Source organism: Dunckerocampus dactyliophorus, chromosome 7 (genome assembly GCF_027744805.1).
Source record: "Dunckerocampus dactyliophorus isolate RoL2022-P2 chromosome 7, RoL_Ddac_1.1, whole genome shotgun sequence".
NCBI lineage: Eukaryota > Metazoa > Chordata > Actinopteri > Syngnathiformes > Syngnathidae > Dunckerocampus > Dunckerocampus dactyliophorus.
The window spans coordinates 29,848,297-29,875,397 of record NC_072825.1 but is presented as its reverse complement, the minus strand read 5'-3'; the positions used below and the strand labels follow the sequence as shown (position 1 = coordinate 29,875,397).

General features: G+C 41.4%; 1 protein-coding gene across 9 annotated transcripts; it reads left to right on the top strand.

Moving 5' to 3' along the window:
• Nucleotides 1-27,018, top strand: ca14 (carbonic anhydrase XIV). 9 transcript variants are annotated; one of them, XM_054781254.1, is made up of 13 exons: nt 1-238; nt 440-463; nt 8,051-8,230; nt 8,371-8,516; nt 13,154-13,249; nt 13,330-13,396; nt 13,467-13,624; nt 14,706-14,832; nt 17,899-17,922; nt 20,832-20,916; nt 21,017-21,058; nt 23,990-24,043; nt 25,381-27,018. In XM_054781254.1, the coding sequence occupies exons 1-13, from the start codon at nt 172-174 to the stop codon at nt 25,487-25,489; spliced, it is 1,179 nt and encodes a 392-aa protein (XP_054637229.1). In that variant the 5' UTR covers nt 1-171; the 3' UTR covers nt 25,490-27,018. The 9 variants fall into 9 exon arrangements, 7 of the variants coding, with proteins under 7 accessions (XP_054637229.1, XP_054637223.1, XP_054637225.1 ...); XM_054781248.1 differs by lacking the exon at nt 17,899-17,922 and having other exon boundaries at nt 38-238; XR_008571985.1 differs by lacking the exon at nt 21,017-21,058 and having other exon boundaries at nt 42-238; nt 18,852-20,916; nt 25,381-25,396.
• The last annotated feature ends 83 nt before the right edge of the window (nt 27,019-27,101 follow it).

The window sequence follows — 27,101 nt, the reverse complement described above, 5'->3', positions numbered from 1 at the left end:
TGGCTGGTGCCCCTTTTCTCTCTCTCTCCCTCTCTCTCTTTCTTTTTGAGTCCCCCCCCTCCTCTCTCTCTCTCTGTGTCCCTTTCTGTCCCCCTCTCGCGCTCTCCCTTCACTCCTCATCCCTCCGTCTGCTGTTATTCATTCGTGCGTGTGTGGGCAAGGAGGGCAAACATGGATTCTGTCGTGGTTCTTTTTATCCTTCTTTTGCGTCCCGGCCTCCGGTGGACGGCTGCTGCCGGTAAGAACTTCATTAGCTTAATAATTGCTTTTTCTTGACGTACAACAGTAGAGCAATGGAGTTTTGATGTGATCATTTTTCAAGTACTTCTGTACGCTAACGCTACATTTGCATCTTTGGATAGCGTTTGGAATTAGCGTCAACTGTTGGAGGTTCAAATACACGTTTAAAGGAGTTTTCCCCTCTTGTGTTGTCTTCCAGAGGACATGAGCTGGACCTACACCGGTAAGCTATTGAGGGGAGGGGGGTAGATTGTAGAAATACAATATTGAATATTGACTATAGGAATATTTGTCAAACAAAAAGGCATGCATATGAGTAGTCTAGTAAGAAATAGCAGGGATCTCCATCACTACACGCTGCAACTATGAGTACTACTATATTATTAAAGCTACTTGAGCTACTAAATGGAAGTAGAGGTGAGCTGCGTGGTTTTGATGGACAACATTTAATTTTATGTAATTTTTAATGTATTATTTATGCTATTATTTATTATTATTTCATTTTTTAAGTTATTATTATTTTCATTGAAAGTGAATTGAATAGAAAAATAATAAAAAATATATTATCATTTATTCTATTATTATTAAATTATTATTTTTGAAATGTCTATTTAAATTTATTTAAACGTCACTTTGCAATCAAATGTTTCCTTTTTGTGCTACTTTGATGTCACTAAAATGTAAAAATATACAACAATAATAAGAATGAATGAGAAATGATTATTGAAAATATTCCTTTTTAATGGAAATTTAATACAATACAATATTATTATTATGATATGTTATTCTTTTATTTAAATTTAATTTAATTTAAAAAAATAGCTTTGCAATCAAATGTCGCCTTTTTGTGCAACTTTGATGTCATTAAAATGTCAACATATAAAAACAACATATAACAATAATAATAAATAATAACAAATTATTATTGTTTTTTAAATTGAAATTGAGATAAAAAGAAATATATATATTTTTTATTGAAATTCAATAGAATAGAATACCAATGATTTATTATTATTATTACTATATATTTTTTGAATTTAAATTTAATACAATTAAAAAATTGCTTTGCCATCAAATGGTGCAATTTTTTGCACTGCTTTGATGTCAGTAATAATAATAATAATTTTTTTTTTTTTAATTGAAATTGAATTGAATAGAAAAATAAGAATGTATTTATTATTCTATATTTTTATTTTTATTTACATTTAATTTCATTTAAAAAAGTAGCTTTGCAATCAAACGTTTCCTTTTTGCGCTATTTTGAGGCCATTTGTCATTAAACAACAGGTGGAATGTCCGAATCAAACAGCTATAAAAACATCAGGTTGGTTTTGACCGAATGAAGGAGCTCATCCGATTGCTTTTATTTTGACGGACAGTGAACGTTAAACAACAAACAAAGAACCATAAATAAAACATACCGGATTCCAGCCCAAGGCTAATCTCCTTCTGTTGTACCCGAAAAGGATGCTAAGGGCCCATCCGAACCCTGGTGTGCACCACGGGTCTCAGTCCGTGTGAAAGCTACACGGACCAGTGTTAGAATGACAGCAAAAAGTATGCAGAGAAATGTAAAAGAAAATACTCTCTCTCTGCTCTGCTGGTAACAGCGCTCTTTAAAAGTATATTTTAGAAGCTTTTCATGAAATTTAAAGCCGGTAAAAATCGCAGGGTGTGAAAATAACCAAACAGAAGTCACAAAATCTGCCTTGCTTTATGCGCATGTCCTTTACCATGCAGTCTTGGGTCCCATGACACAAATACCAGCGTGAACGTGAAGCTAACAGCACCCGGAGCGCGCACCGAGTTGTGTTTCGGTCCGTAACTGAACCACAAGTGTGAACGCAGACAAATGTGCAACGACAAAATTTCTACCCTTTCTCAAATGTGACAAACTGTGCAAGTTTAAACACGCAAAGTTCCACCATGTAACTTGTTGACGTGTAATTCCGAGCAAATTGTGTTACTGACACACTCCACACCCTCCTTCTGGCTTGATGGTGACGTTCTCCTCTGATTTCAGGTCAACATTTGCACTTTAATGTGACTTTTGCAATTATTAAATTAGATTCAGCTTCGGAACCCTCCCCTTCTCTCTTCAATTGCCACTGTCCGCTTGCGACACAATCCTGCCCGAAGTCCTGAATATGCCTCGCACACTTTTTAAAGTACAAAAAGTATAGCGATGATCCGTGAACAAAGTCACATATACGTTTCACTTTTGTGTCTCACAGCAACTATGGTGCGTTCAAGGGCCGCCGTCAAAAGTGTGAAATCTCAGCGCTTGAGGGAAAAAATGATCAGCGAAGCAGAAAGACATAAACATGTACAAATGGTGGGCTTTTATTATAACCTGGATTATTATCACGTACTTCTCAATTATTACCAACTTAGACTGAATGAGATGAAAAAGGGAAAATATATATATATATTTGTGGTGTAAAGATATATGTTTTTGTTTTATTTGAAAATATTTTAAATGTGTACTGTATATATATCAATTTAAAATATATATGCATATATCATTTTTTGAAATATCGATTTTCACGGAAAAAAATATAGTTTTTGTCTAAAAAATATATTTAAAACAATTTTTTTGGTTTATTTTATTTATAAATATTTTAAATTTCTATATATATTAATGTAAAATATATGTACATACAGTATATATATATATATATATATATATATATATATATTTTTTTTTCAAATCAATTTTCAGGAAAAAAGTAAAAAAAATATATATATATATATTTGGTGTAAAAATGTTGTTTAAATTTGAAATATTTAAAATTTTATACTTTATATACATTTTAAATATGTATAAATATATATGTATAAATATATACTGTAAAATATATGTATATATACATACACATACACACACACACACACACACACACACATATATATTCAGTACATATATAAATGTAAAATATTTACATCTAAAATAAAACAAACAAATCTACTTTTTAGACCAAAAATCTGAAAACATTCAGGGTCGTCAATGCAAAATGGGGAATGTGCGTGGGGTCCACTGTGCAACATGACCATAAGCAGGCAAAGAGAATGAGCACCACTGTATTCTTTGGTGACGCTACCTGGTCTGTAGAGATACTTTTAATCGTAGACCTCACAAAGTTCCAGGCGGAAAAACACCAACGCTTACTGTACACGTGAGGACTATCAAAACAAGCCCCTGCAAATCGAGTAGCATTTTTCTTTTCCCACCCCCCGTGTGTCATTATCCCGGCCTTTTCTCCCTCTGTTCCCCTTCTCTGTGTGTATTAGTTACAGTCCAGCAAGCTGGCGTGAGCACAGTGGTCACACAGAGATGATGGAGGGCTGGAAGGGAAGGAAGTTAGCAAGCAGGGCAAAAAGGCGAGCGAGCGGACAAGTGCGCCAGGATGACCGTGACAGGGAGAGAGAGGCTGCAGGAAAGGAGAGAGTGAGCGAGAGGGAGATGGGACGGGCTGAAGCATGCCAAATTGTGTCCTGTATTGTTTGTGCCGCACAATAACCTGTGTGTTTATTGTGCTGCGGACCCACACTGACTGTATCTATGCTGCGGACAATGACGGCGTGGGTGTGAATGGGGCGCAACACCCGGCGTGTATGCAGGGGGGGGAAGCATGGCTGCACAGTGCATACAGTACCAGACGCTAACTGGTGTCTATTCTACTGCTTTAGGGCCTTATCATTGACTTGGGATGTCTTTGTGTGTGTGTGCGTGCGTGCGTGTGCGTGCGTGTGTGTGCGTGCGTGCGTGCGTGAGGCATGATGTGTGATAGTACAGTCCAGCAGGGCAATTAAACTAAACACTCGTCAAAGATCCTCAATTAACAGGAGTGAGCTGCTTTTTTAATGACCTACTGTGAAAACACTAATCAAAGATCCTCTATTTAACAGAAGCGCTCTGCTTCTTTAAGGACCAACTGCAAAAACAATCGTCAAAGATCCACTGTATGACAGGAGCGCTCTGTTGTTTTTAAGGACCTACTGCAAACGCACTAGTCAAAGATCCTCTATTTAACAGGAGTGCTCTGATGTTTTTAAGGACCAACTGCAAAAATACTAGTCAAAGATTGTGTATTTAATATGGGGAGCGCTGCTATTTTTAAGGACCTTGTGTAAAAACGCTAGTCAAAGATCCTTTATATGACAGGAGCGCCCTGCTGTTTTTAAGGACCTCCTCCAAAAACACTAGTCAAAGATCCTGTATTTAACAGGAGTGATCGGATGTTTTCTAAGGACCAACTGCAAAAATACTTATCAAAGATTGTCTATTTAACATGGGGCACACTGCTATTTTTAAGGACCTCCTATAAAAACACTAGTCAAGGATCCGCCATATGACAGCAGTGCTCTGCTGTTTTTAAGACCTCCTATAAAAACACTAGTTAAAATCCTCTATGTGAAAAGACCATACTGCTGTTTTTAAGACCTCCTATAAAAACACTAGTTAAGATCCTCTATGTGAAAAGACCATACTGCTGTTTTTAAGGACCTCCTATAAAAACACTAGTTAAGATCCTCTATGTGAAAAGACCATACTGCTGTTTTTAAGGACCTCCTATAAAAACACTAGTTAAGATCCTCTTTGTGAAAGGACCATACTGCTGTTTTTAAGGACCTAAGGGAAAATGGCAAACACTAGCCAAAGATCTTGTATATACGACAGCAGTGCTCTGCTGTTTTTAAGCACCTATTGTAAAAGCACAAGTTGAAGATCCTCTATATGACAAGACCTGCCTGCCGGTGTGTTTTAACTTGAGTAGCGCTGTGGTTTAGCACGGTGTGTTGGACTAGTAGCTGAAGTGGAGAAGAAGAGCAGAGTGACGCCTCCCAGAAAAGAGATGGGAAATATGTCAGGTATTTGTGTACATGCATCACTTTGTGTTTGTGTGTGCGTCTTTGTTCCTGGCTGCATTGAGGTGGGCCATGAGCACGGGGGGGGGGTTCCGAATTTTCGGCCTGCGGTTGCCATAGAGACCTCCATGACGACCATTTGAGTCATCATGCTGGGGGGGTGAGAGAAATAATAATGGCAGGCTGATAGAAGTGCAAGGTGTGTTTACATGATTAATGTCGTGCATGCGACAGATGATGATTGGATCAACCCAAAGTGTTTTGTTTCAATAACATTAAAAAAATGTACTCTGTGTGAATAATTCATGCAAAAATAAGCAGACGCGTGATATGTAGGCTGCATTGTGGCACATTCCTCCACCATTCCTCGCTTTCACTCTTTTATCTAACCTTCTTTTATGTGCAATTCAACACGCCAGCTTATTTTACTCCCTCGACCGACTATTTGTGTGTCTCTATTGCTCTTAAAAGGCACAAGCATGCTTGTATTTTTATTTCTAGTGCTGGCGAAGGCACACCACTGGTTGAGTGAAACTACATCCGTACATGACAGCTACTGCTCACTTTGCCAAAACTATTTGATAAATATTACTATAAATGTTTAAAGGCTGTAAAACCAGCACCGTACACTTTATAGACTTTTCTCAGACAGGCAATAACATTTTCTCACATTTTTCTCTTGTTTAAACGCTCTCAAAAAAGTTCAAACCTTCGTTGGAATTGTAATGATCAACCTAGAGCTCCGACATTCACGTTTCACTCCTAAGACGTCCTGGAGCCGTTCCGCTGTACTGTAGCGTTTTTGCGTCCTTGTTAAAACATATTGCTGCAGTAATCCTCCTGTTGCAGTCCTCCTCCTGCGAACCGAAGATTCATTTACAAGCTAGCAAGCAAGCTAGCAAAGACACCGGAGACACGGCAGGGCGGCAATGAAGGAAATTGATTGACAATGGTCTACAGCCAATCGGGACGCAGAAAACAATGGGCGGTGCAGACAGACTAAAGCGGGAAGAGATAGACACTCAACATCCCACAATGCAATTCTTCTCGAAAGGGCCAGGCTGGCCTGTAACAGCGTTCATAAGCTGTAATAACAAATAAAAGGAGCACTGAAACAAAATCTGCGAATCAGCCAACCCACGGAAGGTAAAGAGAGATAGAGCGAGAGAAAACTGTCTAAAAATATAGCAACAATTAGCAGAGCAAACACACAACTGAGTAGAATCTTATAAAAAGCTTATAAAAAAACGGAAATCGGGTGACTATCCAGGATATATTTTATTAACAAAACAGCCCTTGCTACCAAAATATATAAATATGATTTAGACATTCAAACAAAATGAAATCATTAATCAAGATCATAGAATGATTCCTGTGATTTTGCCTTTAATTTGTTGATTTGTTGGAAAAAAAAAAAACACAGGACAAATATTTTAGGCACATAAAAAAAAGCATATATTTATTTGTGAACAATTTATCACTATATAAATACAACACTATAAAACAATAACAACAAAGTAATATTTATTCCCTTTTATTACACACAATTGTTTGAGCAGAATCAAGTCAGTAGTGTCGCAAGATTCACACGCGACAAGATTTCTTGTTCAGGAAAAAAAAACTGTCTTGGAATAATAAATGAATTCATTAATTGCATGAAAATACATCCGTATATTGCATGCGCGTCTGTTTTCACTCTGCATTGCTTTCAGAACCCCTGGACGCTCCACAGAGAGAGTCTCTCTCTAAGGAGGAGGCGGGGCCGCTAGCATACACACACAGCAAAAGAGTGGAGCTTTGTGAGGAGCAATGCAAGGCAACGTGGTAGAAATTGGGAGGGAAAACGATGCTTGCAAAGCAAAATGCCATAGCCCCCGTGTGGGTATGTTAATATATTGATTCATATGAAAATATTAATCAATATATTATAATGAGGAAGGTGAGCCCATCACCACAAACAAGCAGTATGTCAAATTTATTCGAAAGTGGTAGCAACATAAAACTCAACAAAATGAACTTGCCCTCCTCAAACATGTCCTCCTGACCCAGTTTTCCCATCTGGGGAAGAAAAACTGCACTTGGAGATGCAGAGCCTTCTTCCAGACAGTCGACACTCACTGAGACGTTTGGTCGACAAAGTAAATACAAAGTGAGCAGCGCAAAATGGTGTGTGTTCACAGAACGTCGTCGCCAAAGAAATGCTGCTCGAAAAGCCGGCATTTCATGAAATGCTGCAAACGTTTGACAGACTGTACCAATTGCCTGTCAAAAAACAAACACCAGCCACTTCCACAACTTTACAGAGTGAAAGATGACATGTTGAAGGAAATATTGCATTATTATGATATTTTATTATGATACACTATATTATCATAACATTAGTGGTTTATTTGGTCTCAAAAAATGTTGACAATGTTGCAAAATAGGTAAAGAAAATCCAATACTACCACTGGCGCTTTTGTCCTCAAAAGCCTTCTGTGTCCAAGAACTTATTCCCTGACGTTGTCCTCAGTTTCTGAAGACATTTCGTGGTTCCTCCCGTACCCTGATGCAAGGCATACTGGGAAGCTCACGCGCACGCTCCCTCAACAGGATGTTACCCAGCATGCATTGCATTAGTATAAGGTAGAATTGTTTACATGCGTATTAGCGTGTAAGCCTTTATTTTGGAAATAGTCTGTGTGGTGCGGTTACATGTGTTACTTTTTGTTATTTTTGGTTGCACCGTGACTGAGGAAGGCATTTCTTTGAAGAGCAAATTGACGTGATGTAAGAAATAACCTGCAGCCGTCTCAATCGCTTGGTTTTACGCCCTTTGCGGGTTATTGGCAACATGTGTATGCAGGTATTCCGTCAACTACGCCTCCCTGAGGCCTATAAGCAGATGCTTGTAGAAGAAGTCATGCCTTGAAACATGACTTGCGTCTCTTCCCCGCTGAAGGTCTCGTGGGTCAGTCTCAGTGGTCGGAACATTTCCCAGAGTGTGGCGGCAGCTCCCAGTCTCCAGTGGATGTGGTGACCACTCAAACAAAATATGACCCCGGCTTGCCCCCCCTCACCCCCCTGGGCTACAGTCAGCACGGCAACAGACCCTTCACCCTGTACAACAACGGACACACAGGTAACCATGGCGGCAAGCTCCTTTTCCTCTCTCAGGTATCTGGGCAGCATGGTGCTGGTCTTCATCACACCTTGGTAACAGCCGCTTAAACACCAACTCGTGGGGTCAGCTTTGAAATGTTTTGCTTCAACGGCTTTCAGCTGTGATCGAGCTGCCGGACTGGATGAGCCTGGATGGGCTGCCCTGGCTCTTTTCTGCGGTACAAATGCACCTTCACTGGGGCAGCGGCGGCCCGAGTTACGGTGGCAGTGAACACACCATCAACGGCCAGAGCGCCGAGGCAGAGGTAGGTGTTGAACAGGGACGTAAATCTCTTTGTATTGTATTGTATGTACTTTATTTATCCCACAGTGGGGAAATTTACTTGTTACAGCAGCAAGCAAGCAAAATACGCGAGTAAAGAGTACAGTGTAAAGAATACATAGTGAATACAACATGGTTCAGGTGGTGCAGGTGTTGTAGAGCCTGACAGCGGTCGGTATGAAGGACCTGCGGAACCTCTCCTTCTTACACCGTGGGTGTAACAGTCTGCTGCTGAAGGAGCTGCTAAGGGAACCCACAGTGTCATGTAGCGGGTGAGAGGTGTTGTCCATGATGGATGTCAGCTTAGCCAACATCCTTCTCTCCCCCACTTCCTCCACGGAGTCCAGAGGACCGTCCAGGACAGAGCTCGCTCTCCTGATCAGCCTATTGATCCTGCTCCTGTCCCTGTCCGTGCTGCCCCCTCTCCAGCAGCCCACAGCATAGAAGATGGCTGAGGCCACCACAGAGTCATAAAAGGTCCGTAAAAGAGTCCTGCACACACCAAAGGACCTCAGTCTCCTCAGCAGGTGGAGGCGACTCTGGCCCTTCTTGTAGAGGGCGTGGGTGTTGACGGACCAGTCCAGTTTGTTGTTAAGGTGAACACCCAGGAATTTGTAGCTGTCTACTAACTCTATGTCCGCTCCCTGGATGTTCACCGGTGTGAAGTTAGATGTTTTCCTCTGGAAGTTAATGATCATCTCCTTTGTCTTGCTGGTGTTGAGTTGCAGCTGGTTAAGCTCACTCCAGCTGACAAAGTCCCTGATGACCGTCCTGTATTCCAGATCATTCCCCTCTGAAACACAACCAACGATGGCTGTGTCGTCGGAGAACTTCTGGATGTGACACTGTGTGGAGTTGTGTGTGAAGTCCGAGGTGTAGAGGGTGAAGAGGAAAGGGGAGAGCACCGTACCCTGAGGGGCACCTGTGCTGCAGAGTACCATGTCAGACACACAATGACGGAGCCTCACATACTGTGGTCTGTTGGTGAGGTAGTCTATAACCCATGCAGTCAGGTGTTGGTCCACTCCCACACTCTCCATCTTCACTCTGAGTAGTGACGGCTGGATGGTGTTAAAGACACTGGAGAAGTCAAAAAACATGACCCTCACAGCGCTCCCGCTGTCCTCCAGGTGTAGCTGTGATCTGTGCAGCAGGTAGATCACTGCGTCGTCCACGCCTATCCCAGGCCGGTAAGCAAACTGCAGGGGGTCCAGCTGAGTGCCCACCAGGGGTCGCAGGTGCTGCAGGATAATCCTCTCCATGGTCTTCATCAGGTGAGAGGTCAAGGCAACAGGCCTGAAGTGGTTAGGCTCCTTGGGACATGGTGTCTTTGGGATCAGGACCACACAGGAGGTCTTCCACAGGGCCGGGACTTTCTGCAGGCTCAGGCTGAGATTGAACAAGTGCCTGAGAACTCCACAGAGCTGGTCAGCACAGTCCTTGAGGATTCTAGAGCTGATGCCGTCCGGTCCCGGGGCCTTCCTTGTCTTGATCTTCTTTAGTTGACTTCTCACCTGATCATCAGTTATGGAGAGGGGGGGTAGAGGATGGCTGGGATGGGGATGTGGGGGTGAAGAGTGGTGAGTTGGTAGGGGAGGGAGGGGGGGCCGACTCAAATCTGTTGAAAAACAGATTGAGTTCATCTGCCCAGATCTTGTCCCCACTGGCTTGGTCTCTCCCCACTCCTTTACCATGGCCTGTGATGGTCTGCAGGCCTCTCCAGAGTTCCCTGGCATTATTCTGCTCCAGCCGCTTCTCCAGTTTCCTCCTTTGTGATGCACGACTCGATTCGAGATACACAGGTTACGAAGCGATGCAAAAACGATATATTTGAAAAACAGAACGATTCGATACAGTGTACAAATGATACGATTCGATTCTACGGTCAATGTTTGCTGATGTAGTGATTAACTCATTTAATACCAAAGATGGATGAAGTTATACGAACGCCAGATCCCAACGACGACAGGCAAAAAAAAGAGGTGATGACGCAACTCTCTACTAATGGATTTCACTTCAGAGTAATTTTAAGCCATAAAAACGGCCACAAGGTGGCAGAAGTGCATTTGATAAGAGCTCGGCAGAGATCGTGTGAGCAGAAAAATCACATGACAGGAAGGAGGAAGTGAGAGAGCGTGGAGGAGTGTAACGTGCAGAAGGTTACGCATTGTAGGCAAATTTTAACGCATGCGCACGCGCACACTCACTTGCGCACACATAGTTCAGTTCCAAATGTGAAAATTGTAAATAGATGATGGTGTTGTATATGGAAATAAATAGTTACTTTGATGTAAAACAACCCCGTTTTTGTATTATTTATGTTGGTATAGTTGTTTAGATATTTGAGCTGTTACAAAAGCAAAAAAAAAAAATGGTGTCAAAGTGAAAGTTATGCTTGAAATGTATCTTTTCACAAAAAGCTGGTTTTCTCCCCTTTCTAGTTGGGAACTGATATTTTCCTGAAACGTACCTATGTTCTACTGCTGATTACTAAAGAACGGAAAAAGGTAGAAACAAACTTTTTTTCTGATGAAAGACGGGAGTTTGGTAGGTTCCATGTTTATATAACCATACAACACAATAGTCTGTGTGTCTTGAAAGATCAGTCAAAATCGTCCAAAATGGCCGCTACTGAAGGGGTTGTCTTTGGAAAGATGAGTTAATCTTAAAAGAGTTCATCTTAAATTATAAAAGAAGCCAGTTCTTTGAAAGTGTCATTCTTACAGTGTCACATGGTGGCTTACAGCCGTGTGACTGGATTCCAAAATGCAGAGAGACACCGGTGGCAAGTTAAATGAGTTTAATACTCTTAGTCGTGTAATATACAATACCGTCCAAAAACATAACCCGGGCGCAACCACGGAAAACAGAACACAAGACGCTGCACAAAAACTCCAAGGCAGGGAAAAGAACAAAATACTAAACAAGGTAGATAAACTAACAAGAACCAAAAAACTAAATCTACAAAACTAGGAACACTTGGCAAAGAGCGTGTAGCAAAAATGATGACAAAAACTAGATGAGGCAAAAATGAGATTCATCGAACGAGGTACGAGAATCAAAAAGGCAAAAGCTAAACAGCAGAACTTGTGATGGCTGCAAAACACAGAATCGAGAATGTAGCAAAAAAGGTCTCAAGTGTAACGTACTTACGAGGAACTAAGCATGGCCAGGATAACGGTAGCAAGAGCATGAGGATCAGGATCAGGATCAGGATCAGGATCAGGATCAGGATCAGGATCAGGATCAGGATCAGGATCAGGATCAGAGCATGGTACCGAACATGAAGAGACAATGTGGCAAATGACTAAACCACAAGCAAGAGCTAAATAGTCCAACGCTGATTGAACACAGGTGTGACAGGAACTCCTCCCCTAGGCAGGCAGGTGTGCTGCAATGAGAAACCATTAGATGGCAGCACCGCAGACACTCAGACTATGACAACAGTATTTTCAAATGTGCAAAAGAGCACACCATATCCCCAAGCATGTTGTGAGGCAGGGGTCCCCAACCAACTTTCTGGTGTAATGATTTAAAAAAAAAAACATAGAAAAAAGAAAAGTTAGGTAAATCGATAGCAATTTTGGAAATATTTATTCAAACAACAATATATAATTAGAAATCCCACACTTTTGCATATGTATGACATGTCCCACTTTGTTCGATGGTCCTTGAAGGCACCAGTTAACTTTCTCCCATGCTAGGCTGCACAGATAGACTGCTGTATTTTCCCCCTTTTCCTTCACCTCATATTTGGTCCCAAATGCTGGGGACACTGTGTGGGAAGGCATAAAGGTAAGATTTGATGGCGTTATTGTGTGCTAATGTGCATATTTGTTTGTTGGATTTGTGCACCACCTCAAGTTAATTCATGCTAGCAAATCTTCTGGCTCGTAGAGGTGGATGGTGGTTCTGTATTCATTTAGTGCTTTTAATTTGATCTTGTTCCTGTCTTAGTTTTACACAATACATAATATATGATCAATTAGATCGCTATAATGTACGCTTTGCTACTATTTACATCCATTCTCGTCTTCAGTCACGGTAAGCTTGGGTGAATGCTGGCCGCCCAGGCTCTCACGTTGTTTAAGAGATGGACTAGTCTTGCGGTACCGGGTGCATGTCTCCACAATCCATTCATCTCAGGACTTATGGCTGATTCTTATTGATCCAGGAGGCTTCTACTGGTGCCAAACCGCATATCCGGTGGCATCGGTTTATCGTTCACAAGCCGAGTGTTGAAGTAGAAAAAACAAAAAAATCCCCATTACCAGGTGTACTGCAAAAAGTAAAATTATTTATTGTCAGATTTTTAGATATGACGTAGCTAAAAAAAGCCAGTCAGATGAATGCAAAATGCAATAAAACCGTGTTGGAAGAGGGGGAAGGTGGTGGCCGGTGAACGTGGGGATGAAGACAGAATGTCCATCTGTCACTGGCAACACGACAACAATTTCCCCAGGGGTGAGCAGGTGTGGTAGAGGCAACCCAAGCAGACTGATGACATGGAAATACTGCAAATCAAATGAAAGAACACAAATGGTGCCATTGTGAAACCTATTTCCTACCCTCTGCTGCCAGGAGCAAACGGGCAGACTACTAACTTCTCCGTCTGTGCAGCTGCATGTGGTGCACTACAACTCCGAACTCTACCCCAACATGTCCGCAGCCATGACGCAGAGGGACGGCCTCGCTGTCCTGGGAATCCTCATTGTGGTAAAATCCAAGCAGCACACCCAGCACACGCACACAGTTTGTGTTTTACGTGTTGTTCATGTCAGGTTTTGGTTCTTCAGACAGGTGAGGAGACCAACCCGGCGTTTAACAACATCATCAACTACCTGAGCCGCGTCAGACATGCCAGTATGTACTTTCAGGCAGAGTTATTGCCTGAGATGAAGATGTCTGGACTACCTTGTTCCTGTTTTCCCAGACCAGAAAGTCTTCATACCGGCCTTCGACGTGCAGTCGCTGCTCCCCAAGGATCTGGACCGGTACTATCGCTATAACGGCTCCCTGACGACGCCACCCTGCTTCCAGAGCGTGATCTGGACACTCTTCCACGAGAGGGTTCAGATTTCCAAAGCTCAGGTGAAACGCCTGCACACAGTGATGTCTCAGATACGCTCCTGAGGAAAACTTTAAGACCAGTTGGATCTTAAGGAGGTTCTAAGTAGAGCTTGAAAATGCAAAAAGAAGAATTGGGAGTGAGACAAAACAATTTTTGAGTCACACTTTCTTGCCAACAAGCATTACAGTGACACGGGCCGTTCATCAGCTGATCAAAAGTTTAAGACCTTAGCTTAAAAAAAGAAAACAAGCCCCTTAAAATATAAATAAGATGTTGAAGAAACAGTCAGTAATTAATAAGCAGCTGCGTCATTCTTGTTCATGAGCTGAAAAATGTGTGGATGCCCCCTGTGACATCGCCACATAGCCGGCTGCCGTTTGACGCCCCTGCACAACCTGAAGCTCCATTGTTCCATCGAAGGATCATGATGGCGCCCCCTCGGCTGTGCCGGGTCAAGGATGGTCCCGTGTCTTGACGGACAGCCAATGGGATCCTCCGGCTCAGGGCCGGTGACATTTTTTTTTGGTCTACCACTTGACTTTTTTGTTCCGTAAGCCTCAGAATGTTTGAAGAACTTTCAAATGTCTGTTTTACTGCGTCCAACCTCAGCAACAATGCTTATGCACCTCAACAATCCCACCATGTTCAAAGAGAGAAAGATTATTTGCCTTTGCCAGCAAGACAGTGTGAATACCTGACACTAAATCACATTCAATTCACAGTTTTGCCAAAATTTGGGCTTTTAAAACTTAGGATCAGCTGACGAACAGGCTATTTGTTCCATTTATGAGGACAGCTGGCCCTGACAGCACACCCTGACCCATCTACTGGGAGACCTTTTCAGGTAGAAATACCGTTTATACACCACAGTGTTTTAGCCATGAAAAAGCCACATCTGAGCTATTTCAGGCTACAGTTATGTTGGTGTTGTGGTTTTTTTCAGTTTAGTTTTACCATTTTTATTGAAAAATGTCCTGGAAAACAACAATGCAAAACAAAAAACATCAACATGTCATCAAAGAAGACATCCTATGAGATGTCAGGATGCTGCGGGAGGTTCCATCCATCCATCCCCTTGTCCTTCATCTGTCCTCTACACAGCTGCTGAAGATGGAGACCATCCTTTACTCCAGCAAAGCTGACGAAGCAGACAGGATGCTGCTGCAGGACAACTACCGCGCCACCCAGCCGCTCAACCACAGGGCCGTCTTCACCTCCTTCGCTGCAGGTGAGGGAGGAGGTATCATGGACACTTGTTGAACCATGCGGTTGACTTTTTTGGGGTTTTGTGAAAACGCGTGAAAGATAGAAGAGGTCACGCTCGTGTATCGTCGTCCGGTGTTACTAGCTGATAATACGCAGGGGTGTCCAAAGTGCGGCCCGGGGTGCCATTTGTGGGCTCGTTTAGGACATATTCTACAGACAGGATTAAACATGGTCTGCATTTGAACATGACATCCCCTCAAAATGGCTGACTACTTGTGCGTCCTGCAGTATAAGGTCTTTGTTGTCTTGCATTCGTCCTGTCATGATGAAGCACATGAAGCACATGTTTGCAAGTATGGTAAAACCCTCTAAAAGGTGATTTAGTTACCAGAATATGAGTAATAATAATAATAGTTGTACAGTGTTCCCTGTAGTTCCCTGCAGTATTTGCGGATTTGCTGTTTCGCAGAATTTTTTTCATGCTTTTTTAAAAATTACAGCCTATGAAAGCTGTTACAGGCCGAGTCTGGCCCTTTAAGAAGAATTGCATTGTGGGAAGTTGCGTGTCTATCTCTTCCCTCTCGTCTGTCTGCACCGCCCATTGTTTTCTGCGTCCTGATTGGCTGTAGACCATTGCTAATCAACCTCCTTTGTGCCGTCCTGCCATGTCGCCTGTGTCACCGCTAGCTTGCTTGCTTGCTAGCTTGTAAATGACTCTTCGGTTCTCTGCAGCAATAAGTTTTAACAAGGATACAAAAACGCAAGAGTTCAGCGGAACGTAAGAATTTCTTGTGTTGATCATTAAGGTTGACCATTAAAATTCAAACTAAGGTTTAAAGAAGAGAGAAATGTGACAAAATGTTATATCCTCGCTGAGAAAAGTGTATAAAGTGTATGCTGAGGGGTTTTACAGCCTTAAATCATATAGAATCATTCCTGTTGCTAGCGGTCATACATGCTGAATGAAGGCAGAAGTTGTGCGGCTGTCGGGCGCCTGGAATGCTGGAAATGAATCTTCGGTTGATGGAGGACAAGGAGGAGGAGGAATATGTTTTAACAATACATACAAAAACACTACAGCCTAACGGCGCCAGGACACGCCACGATCCTTGTGTCCAGTCTCGCAAGTTGATCATTAAAATTCCAACAAAATTTGAACTTTGAGTAAGAACTTTCAACAAGAGAGAAATGTGAGAAAATGTTAATGCATGTCTGAGAAAAGTGTATAAAGTGTACGGTGAGGGGTTTTACAGCCTTAAAACATGTATATTCATTGTAAATAAATATAGTTGGAGTGGTCGCGGATTTGACTTATTTCGGGCTATTTTGGGAACCTATCCCCTGCGATAAACAAGGGAACACTGTAATACCAGAAGAAAAATAAATTAACCATTTCATGCCTATACACTGGAACCTGCTTAAGTTGACAGGCCGTCAACCAAGCCACTTAAGTCGACATCAACATACTAAGAGCTCATTTGTATGAAAAATGGGTCCATTTACGTCGACATGTGTTGTAGTATTGTTAACGTCGTCATTACCTCTAAGCAGCGTGAAACCACAACATAAATACTTTCTAATTACACAGCATTCAAACGTGCACAGACTGACTTCCTGTTCAGTGCAAAATAAACTTCAAAAATAAAATCACGGCAGTATTAACCTGGGTTCTTAACAAAGCTGTTCTTTCTTTAGTGTCCAAAGTGTGGCCCAGGGATTTGCAGGCTGGGTTTTAAAAAAGAATGTTTTATTGGCCCTCAGCACAGTTTAAAAATTATTATTTCAGAAAGAAAAATGTAAAAAAAGACGTGAAAAATAATAAAAAAAAATATGCAGTAATTTTACAAGAAAAAAGTCAAAATGTTAAGATAAAAATGTTTTAATTTACGGAGAAAAATTTGTAATTTTAGGAGAATAACGCTGTGCTATGAGGAAAAAGAATGTCATTTTAGTAGCATAGAATTGAAATATTAAAGAAAGACATTATTATTATTTTCTAAGTCAAAATAAATAAAACAAACGAAACAAGTAATATGAACATACAGTAGTTGTAATTTTTGGAATAACGAATAAAGAATAAAGTCAAAATATTATGGCAATAAATTCATAATTTCGAGAAGAAAATTTACAGGCAGTTGCAATAGTTGGAAAATTTGAAAGAAACAAAACAGCAGAAATGAGAAAAACAGCTGTAATTTTATGACAATAAATCCAAACTATTAAGAAGAAAAATGACAAAAAAGTTGGAATTTAACAAGAATAATCTTGTAATATTATGAGGGAAAAATGAGGTCATTTAGTAGCATAGAGTTGAAATATTCAAGAAAAAATACTTTAAAAAAAAGTTGTAATATGGTAAACAAAAAAAATCAAGTTGCAACTTTTGGAAAATGAGGTTGAGTAAACAATAATAGTATGGGAATAAAGGCATAATATTACAAAAGGAAAATTTACTAAAATTATTTATGACTAGAGTTGAAATACTGTATTTTGAAATAAAAAAACAGCAAAGTGAGACTGATCATATGCTTTTTGCTGAGGTGCAGTTTTGCCTTGAACCCTATATAACATCGTAGCAGATCTACATGTGTGGCTTTACGAAATATCAAAGTGGCAAAGTTGCATCCTTTCATTTTCCAGCATGCGTCCCTCATTGGAAAAAGTTTGGACACCCCTGCTGTTGAGCAAAGCTCCCAATTAGCACGATCCAGCAGGGAGCGAACAAGTGGAATGTGGGAACACGACGGATTTAGCGCTGGCTTTCTGAGGAAAAGGGAGTCCGAAATAAAGAGGAGGGGCTGCAAAAGCTAGCAAGAAGAGCGGTGTTTGTTTGCGAGCCGATTAGGGGGAAAAAAAACTCCAAAAGCCAAACAGTGACCCCATTGTTTTCTCATCTGACAAAACGGGCGAGGGAAAAGGGGCACAGTGAACGAGGGAGTCGGAGACAAAAGGAGAGAGAATTTGCGCAAAGTGCTGATTGTAGCGAGTGATTGAAGTGGAAGCTCTGATACATCAGCAATGCTGTCACTGTGATTAGATAAAGCCGCCTGGCATCATCTCACGTCTAATCATTCATACTTTGTTGCAGACTCAGGGAAGGAGCTCTCGTCTGGTGAGTCACATGACTGTTTTATTTTTATCATGGAGTCTTCCGATTTTTTTTTTAAATCTGATATTATTTATTTTTTAAGCTTCCAACCATTCCAAACATTCCCCCATCAAAATGTTCATCTCGTTCAGGACATGACAGCCTGCTATTGGCACAGCCCAAGAAATTCCCACATTTTCCGTAATTCCACATTTTCCATGACAAAATTCCCATTGAAAATGACTGGACAATCTTTACAAGTTCCACATTTCTCAACCAATTCAAACCATCCAACATGAAAACATTCAGCTTGTAAAACTCCACATCCTCCACATTCCCACTTTCACATAAATTCCACATTTTCCAAACAGCCTTTCAGTTCCTCATCAGCCCAAATTCTCTTGGAGTTGAAGAATTCTTACTACTTCCACATTTTGCAAATGATTCAAAGCATTCCAACAGCAAAATGTGAATGTCATTCAGGACATGATGGCTCGCTATTGGCAGATTCAAAGAAACAGCAAAAACTCCCAATGATTAAATGGACAGTTTTTACAATTCATGCCACACATTGTCTCTCTAACGTGTTCTGGCTCATCTCCGAGACCTCCCGCAGGTCGCATGTGCCCTGAACACCTCCCCAGGGAGGCATCCAAGAAGCATCCTGGCCAGATGCCTGATGACAACATTCATTTTATTCAGGACATTCGGACAAACAACAAATACAGTGTTCCTCGTTATTGCATGTACTACTGCTACCAGTAGAGGGTGTTGTATACTCATGCGAGAGTTGAACACGTGTCCACACTGTCCAGATCGGCTCAGTAAATATAGAGCCATAACAGTCCTGATTGGCTAAGGGAGAACCCGCCCTTTGTGTTCTGCGTTCTGATTGGCTGTAGACTACTGCCAATCAATCGCCTTGCACAGAACTGCCTGTTTCCTGTTGCTAGCGGTCATACATGCTGAATGGAGGCAGAGGCTGCGGGGCTGTAGGGCGCCTGGAATGCTGTAAATGAATCTTCAGACGAGGAGGAATATGTTTTAAAAAGGATACAAAAACACGACAGCCCAACGGTGCCAGGACACGCCACGATCCTTGTGTCCAATCTCGTAAGTTGATCATTAAAATTCACTATGAGAGTGTTTAAACAAGAGAGAAATGCGATAAAATGTCAATGCCTGTTTGAGAAAAGTCTGGTGAGGAGATTTCACAGCCTTAAAACATATAATAATTGGACAAAAATAAAATTGGCTACTTTGCGGATTTCACATATTGCCGGCTATTTTGGGAACCTATCCCCTGTGATAAATGAGGGACCACTGTACTCCACATCCCCAAACTCCCACTTTCCCCAAAGTTGGAATTTTTCCATACAGCGTTTTAGTTTACTTCAACAGAAATTCCCTTTTATTGTGACACGTTTCACAAGGCCTTGGCCATGCTCACTTTCCCACGCTATTCTTCCAAAATAACGACATGCTTGTGAAAGTTGTCCCACCAGATCGGGTCTTGTCCCAAATCGCCATCGTTGGCGGGGGCGTCATTGCCGTAGCGAGCAAAACAGCAGCACTAGCGTCCTCCGAAGCGTCTTTGTCAAATTCAAGGGAAAGTGGCCTGTGTTTATCCTTATTCACACAAAAATCATTTCAGTATGCATGAAAGCAGCAATGTTATGTTTGCCATTGCACACATTAAGGAGGACCATAATTGTTACGTCATCTGTCAGCAACAAGCCAAAAGCTCCGTCTTTGCCATTCACACGAATACGCTGAAGCCAGAGTTTTCAAAAATCTGAGACTGACGCTTTTCCTCTTTTCCTCTTTTCTGACCTAAAAATGTTGTTACAATGTTGTATTCTCGTGTTAAACGACGCCAACGCGTCAGATAATGACATGTGCTCATTTGGAAGTGAGCCCTGAAAGCAGGACGGCTCTGCACGCTGTGTTTTACAGACGTCAACGCAACCCGGACTTCCTTATATGGGCATGTCCTGCATGAGCCGGGGCTCTGCTACGCTGTGTTCACGGTGTTAGCACGTTGAGCAATGGCTCCTGGGAAATGTTTCTTGGGTGTGCCTAAAGAGGCTAGCATCAGGCAGAAGTGGTTGGAATTGCTGATTCCCGGCAAACGAGAGAAAAATATGCTCATCTGTGAACGACGCTTCACATGGTTTTGTGAACACGGGTCAATACGAAGCCGGACTAGCCGCCAAACTGTTGCCGTACTCTGACGCCTTTCCAACGTTACTTGGTCGTGTTGAAGAGTCAGAAGAGCAAGCGTACGTAACAATTTATCAGTGTCCTAACTTTATTTATTTTGTGTAAGTAATCGGACAAAAAAGGTTCGCAAGCTGTCCGGAAGTCCTCGGGAGCGCTTGGGAGTGTGACCAATCACAGCGGAGTGTGCTCGGCGGGAGGTGTACCTGGAGGAGGGCTGGGGGTGGAGTAAATTACACAGGCCGTTAGGGCGGGAGGCAGGAAACACTGCAGGAAGAGGTGCAGAGTCTGGAAGATCTAGAAAGCGTTCTGTGCGGGTTATCATGTGTAGCTGATCTACAGGAGTCCACAACTCAATACAAAGGCCCGAAAATGAGTGTAATAGGTCCCCTTTAAGGACAAAAACCTCCATTTGCGTGTGGATGACTGACCAAAATGCATAGAAAAATATGCATTTAAAAAAAGTACGTATTTGTGTGGACATGACGTGAGACTGCTGCCCTGCCGAGACCCAGACTCGGGAAAGCGGAAGAAAATGGAATGGAAAACTCCCGGTCTTCTAAAAATTCCCATTGAAATAACTGGCAATGTTCCCATTCAAACAATTTTAGCATCAAAACCTTCAAGCTGACAGTTTCCCACATTGTCTGTTCAGCTTCAGCTTTTCCCACAGAACTTTCCTTCTCCAGGTATTGATGGGTTTTGTCCCACAGGTGAGGTGACCGCCATTGTGATAGGAGTGATGTGTGGCTGCGTCGGTCTGGCAGTCATTGTTCGCTTCATCGTCAAGACCATACGGTAAGAGACCTTGCCTGGCCGTCTGAAAAGGAAAATGGCCGACCACCGGTTTGCCGTCCTTGTGCCGCGACTGCCTTAACTCTCCTGTCTCTGTTGGCAGATTTTTTACTTTCCTCCGCCATGAAACTGCTGCAGTAAACAGGTGGTGCTAAACCCTGACAAAGCACTAATTTACTGATTTGGAATTGGATTGACGGATGTCTCTCAGCGCTATTCTTGGATCAGTAACCTCTTTTGGCTAGGTTTCAGTTTCCATTATGTCGACAGCCGCTTACGTCGACGTGCCAGTGTAACCCGCTTCCTCTACACTGCTCGCGCCGGGCTCGAACACAGGCGCTTCTTAATGGGAGACGAGAGCACTGACCGCTTAGCCACAAGCCCGGACTTTGGACCGCACGTTTAGCGCAGCTCTTAAGGCTGAGGGAGTGAGGTTTTGGCATCCGTGACACCAGTCCGAGGGGCATCGCCATAAACGGGTCTCACAAGGCCTTTGCCAAGAAACTGTGTGCCTGCTTGATGACAAGCAATCTTCCATTTTGGGTCCCGACCCTAAGTTCAGACATGCCGTAAACACTGAAAGCAACAATTCAAAATAGCTTAGTGTATTTAGTTGGAGGAGGACAGTGCTGTCCACAACGCACGTTTGACCTGTCAAAGCTGGAGCACGAGGAGTCTCACGCTCACGATGGCCGCATTCCATTTAGCTAAGCTACTTTGCGTGCACTTTACTCACAGCCCCACTTGCTGTTTGCACCGGAGCACACATAAACCACAAGGTGATGGTATCACCTCACCTTCATCTCAATGCTAACGATGGTAGTTCAATTCCTGGAGTTGGTGAGGCTCTAATGAGTAAAGGTACGTGAATCAGCTTTGTGGGATTTAGCCATGAAAGTGAAAAAACAAGAGAAAGTGACCCTAAGATTAGCGCTGGGGATAATCGGATCTGTTTTGCTCTGTTGCAATAACACCGTTCTTGCCAACACTTACAACTCGCTTTCCTTAATTACTACTATGAATGAAAAGGAGCGGTTCCTTTGTACTCCCACACTTGTGGAAGTTGTAATAAAATAAGCAAAAGAAAAGTGCTTTCCTCTTTGGTGCTCCCAAAGTTTGCTTGCTGTCATAAATTCTATTTTTTAAAAATCATCCATTGACTTCTCCGACAGCGACTTACTTGCTTTGGGAGCAACTGTCATCATACCAGGGGTGGGCGATACTGCAATACCAGTATTGCCAAAACATGTACAGACACTTTTTACTTAAATTTGTTTAAGCTCATTGAATGATTTTGTGATTTTGCCTTTAATTTGTTGGTCATCCCTCGGTACGTCGCGGTTCAAACATTCCTCCTTTACGCTATCGCGCTTTTTCAAAAATGTATTATTAATACATGTCAAATTGTTCGTATTGTTTTTACACAAATAATGCATTTTCAAGCATATAAATGGCTACATGAGCTAAAATACAAACATAAGCCATTAAGATCGCCTTTCAAGTTGTGACTGTAGTATTCTACATTGGTCGCTAGGTGTCAGTAGTTGTTCGGTGAGACAAGCACCAGACTTGATCGCCAGAACAGCCTTTTATTGCAGGTTTGAAGTATCTCACAAGGTGCATAATAATAGCAACATAATAATAACATGGGTTACTGTTGCTGCCATAGCCCACACCAAGCTAAAACTTAACTCTGAACCCACAACGTCACTTCCTCTCCACCACCGATTCTGCTCCTCTACAAGCTAAACTTAAAGTCTTTAAATGGCTCTGATTATGTCTGCTATATTAGGTAATAGGAGTGTAAAGGTGACTATCGGGGTGTTATTTCATGTCTAGAGGGCTCTAATGATGCTACAAAGCAAATTTAGAAGATTGTAAACAGGTTTTCTATGTCTTATGTGTCTTATTTTCTCTTATTATGTCTACTATGTTGGGTAATAGGAGTGTAAAGGTGACTATAGGAGTGTTATTTCATGTCTAGAGGGCTCTAATGATGCTACAAAGCGAATTTAGAATATTGTAAACAGGTTTTCTATGTCTTATGTGTCTTATTTTCTCTTACTGTGTCCACTATAGTGGGTAATAGGAGTGTAAAGGTGACTATAGAGGTGTTACTTCATGTCTACATGGCTGTAATAATGTTAAAAAAAAACATTATTTAGAAGATCGTAAAGAGGTTTTCTATGCCTGAACTGCAAAAATATTACATTTATCAAGAAGTAATCCTACTTTGCGGAAATTCACTCATGGTCATTCGAGTCTAGAACCAATTAAACGTGATAAATGGCGGAGTACTGCAATCCGGAGTAGAACAATTTTAGGCAAACAAGCAATAATGTTTTCATCAACAAACTTATCTGTGAACAACGGATCCCCACGCATTCATGCACGGCCCCGCAAATTTTTATTTTGCGAAAAACACATCTCATTGACTCTTAGCGGGTAATAACTTATAAATATGTGATAATAGAGGTCAAATGTACAGCATACATGTACATGTTTATGTCTTTATGCTTCGCTGATAATGTTTTTTTTTAATCAAGCATTGAGATTTTGCTCAGCGGTCCTCGAATGCACCATTGCGCTGTGCCGTGATACTATTTTGATACTGTTTGCCTATGGAAGCAATGCCTTTTACTTTTATTGCAAATGTTGATCTGAAATTGTGTTACAAAATATATATTTTTTTAAATTAACAGGTCTATCAATTAGGCGTTTTTGGCCACTCGCCGGTGGTGCCACTACGATATGCGTGCCTCTACTGCTTTCCAATCCTTTGGTCTTGAAAACGATAGTTAAATATAACATCAGCAACAGCACAATGAATACAATAGATATTTGTGAAAATAAACATAAAAGACAAGTGAAACATATCTATCTCATCACGGTAGTGTCAACCCGATATTGAAACGACACTTTGTGTCAATACTACTGATATTTGGATGGATCCGCCCACCCCTACATGATACCAGACTACCCCTCTAATCCAACAGTTTGATGTGTTGTTCTTTCATCAAATGCATGTTTTTTTTGACTGTGTTTGCTGTGATTGTGTCTTGTGATCTTGTGACAGCTCTACCTCTAGCTGGGACGTCCTTACCAATAACCGGGCAGCACCAATGCAAAGGTTACATCAAATCAAATCAAATCATGATCTTTGACTTTCAAAACCTTCTCCAAAACCCTCACACTTTCACTTTCCTTTAACCGCCCATTCTCTTCTATAATAACTAACAAAATAGTAACCATGTTGACAAGCTTGCTAGCAAATCACCTCACAATTTAGCGACGGCGCTCTATCAGGGCAGCTGTGGATACAGGTGTACATTACCACCACCAGTGTGTGACTGAGGAGTGAATGAATAACGTGGAGCGCTTTGGGTACCTTGAAAAACGCTGTGTAAAGTCTAATCTATTATTAATATTACAAGAAGAAAATTTACAAAGATTATTTAGGAAAAAGATTAAATATTTGGAATATTAAAAAAAAACCTGCAAAAAAGGCGGAGCAAAGAGTGAAGTGGATATTAATAATCGGCTTTATCACCTATATCACAAAGCTGAGATGCATTTCTCTTGAAATGTAGATAACTTGTTAGCATGTCTGCATGTGTTGCTTTGCAAAACACCAAAGTGGCAACGTTGCATCCTTTCATTTTTCACTACGCGGTCGTCGCCGGAAAAAGTTTGGACACCCCTGACTTGGAGAGATTTATAGATGCGGGTCCACATATGACAGCAAAGCACTTCTCCTCAGAGCTTTTCTACCTGTCACTCACACACACACACCAGCGATGGGGAAACAAAGTGATAGAAAGATAATCAATTGGTTTTGAGCAAAGATTTGTTCAACTCTATTGAAAATGTTAATTTTGTAGTGTTTTTTTCTTGTTTTTGTGAGGGTTTCAGCTTAAAAAAGAAGCCAAAACCGTTCCTGGGATTGACCCCCGACAGGGAAAAGCCAAAAGTGAAATACAAATAGTTCGATAGGTATCAGAATCCAGTATTAACACTTCTTTTCTCTCTCTAGTTTGCCTGACTGAACTAATCGTCACTCATTTTCTCTGAAACAATCTAATATGAGTGTAATATGGACGTGGTTATCAAGCGCCGCCATGTTGGATGTGTTTTCTGGTAAATAGGGACCTCTGCTGGTCAAACGTGTATAGTGCACCGACACGACAGCAAGAATCAGAGTGAAAACTATGTCTGCTCCTTTTTTTGTTTGTTAAAAAATAACTAAATTACTTTTCATTTTTAGGATTATTTCTGATATGATTATGTTTTAGTTTTTATTTAGTGTTTACATTTTTTATTGTGTTTATATGTTTTTAGTGTTATTTTTTTTTATTATTTTGTATTGTTTTATTTCCTTTTTATTTAAATGTATGTTAGTAATATATATTTTTTATTTTTTTTATTACTATTATTTTCAAATTCTGACTCTTCCTCTTGCTTCGGTAGGATGAAGGAGCCCGAGAAAGCGAAAGAGAAGCAGCAAGAAATGGCTCTCAATTGCACTTCGCAAGCCGAAAGGAGAGAGGAGCGATCATCCCCACCAAGCGAGCCCTAGCTTTGACTCGCAGCGTCCTGTTGAGGATGATGTCACTTCAGAGGACAAAAAGGCAAACAAGTCATCAGCAAGCAAATGTAGCAGGAATGCAGCGGTTTTGTCTGAAAGTGCAGACAAGGAAGGAAATCATCTGGATGAAGCCACTTGAAGCCGGCGTTTGCACGCCAAGCACTTAAATATGTCACTTAGCTGTACGACTGCTCCCGCCATGTCTGAGAAACGCTTGAACTGTTGCCGTAAATACTTTGTACGGCTTTCTTTTCCTTTCTAATTGAGACGTTTTTCATCGTATCCATCCTGCCTTCCGGCACAAAAGCACGCTGCACTGAATGAAACGTTATAAATTCATCATTGTTTGATTTCGCTCAGGGATTTGAGCACCGGAGCAGACACAGGCCAGCTCCATTCAGCCTCCGTGAGCAATGGGGGTGGGCGATACTGCACAATTTGGGATCGATCCGACACCAAGGAAATAGCGGTTCGTGTATGGACTTACGTTAAACACACAGATATTTGTGAACGTTTACATAGACGACACCCAAGTACGCAAGTTGATCTGATACTGCTAGTACCCTTGGTATCAATACCAAATGATATTTGTATTTATCCGCCCACCCCCCATGAGCCCCGGGAATGTACAGTCGGTCCAATCAGCACATTGTCATATAAATAAGGTAACTGTACAGATGCACATACTGTAAGGTGGCTTACTGAAAGTACAGTGGAACCTCGGTTAGCATCCGCCCCGGTTAGCATGTTTTTCGGTTAACGTGAAATATGTACGTCACAATCTTGCCTTGGTTTGAGTGCAATATGGTTAGCTTTTAAGGTTTTTTTTTATGTTTTATTTATTTTTAAATCAGAAAACGTCCTTCCTTGTTAGCATCCTATTAGCTAGCTAAATAAAATGACAACCGGAACCGGAAGTTATGTCGACTCTCATAAAACCTTTTTATATTTTTACAGTTATGGTTTTACTGGCATAAATGCATATAAATGATGAATGAAAGGGACAAATGAACATTTAAGGTTACTTCACTGAAGGCCAAAGACGCTATGTGGCAGCAAGATCAAACACCACCAACTTCCTGTTTTCACTCACGTCAAGAATCACATCTTCAATGAAGGTAAATGAAATCTTAACCTAATTAGGTTTCGGGTTAGGGGTTAGGTTTAGCGTTAGGGTACATCTAATCCTAACCCTAACCCTTAAACTAACCTCATTTAGTGCTTCATTCATCATTATACGTATTTATATGCATTTCCAATAGTTTTCTGCATGTCAAACTATAAAAATGTGTCTTGTGTTCACACTTTTGGTTTTCTGGAACGGATTAAATGGATTTACATGATTTCTTATGGGAAAAATTGATTCGGTTAACGTCCGTTTTCAGTTATACCCCTGGACCTTCTGGAACGAATTAATGACGCTAGCCAAGGTAGCGCTGTACTTCTGATATGTTACATCTTCTGTCTGGTCTGAATGTTGATGTCTTTTGAATATGAGCAACCCAATAAAACTCATTTGAAAGGGAAAGTGCACACTAGCTTATTTATTTAACTGTTATGTTAGCATTAGCTTCATAGTATTAGCTCCTCACTGATCGAGTTT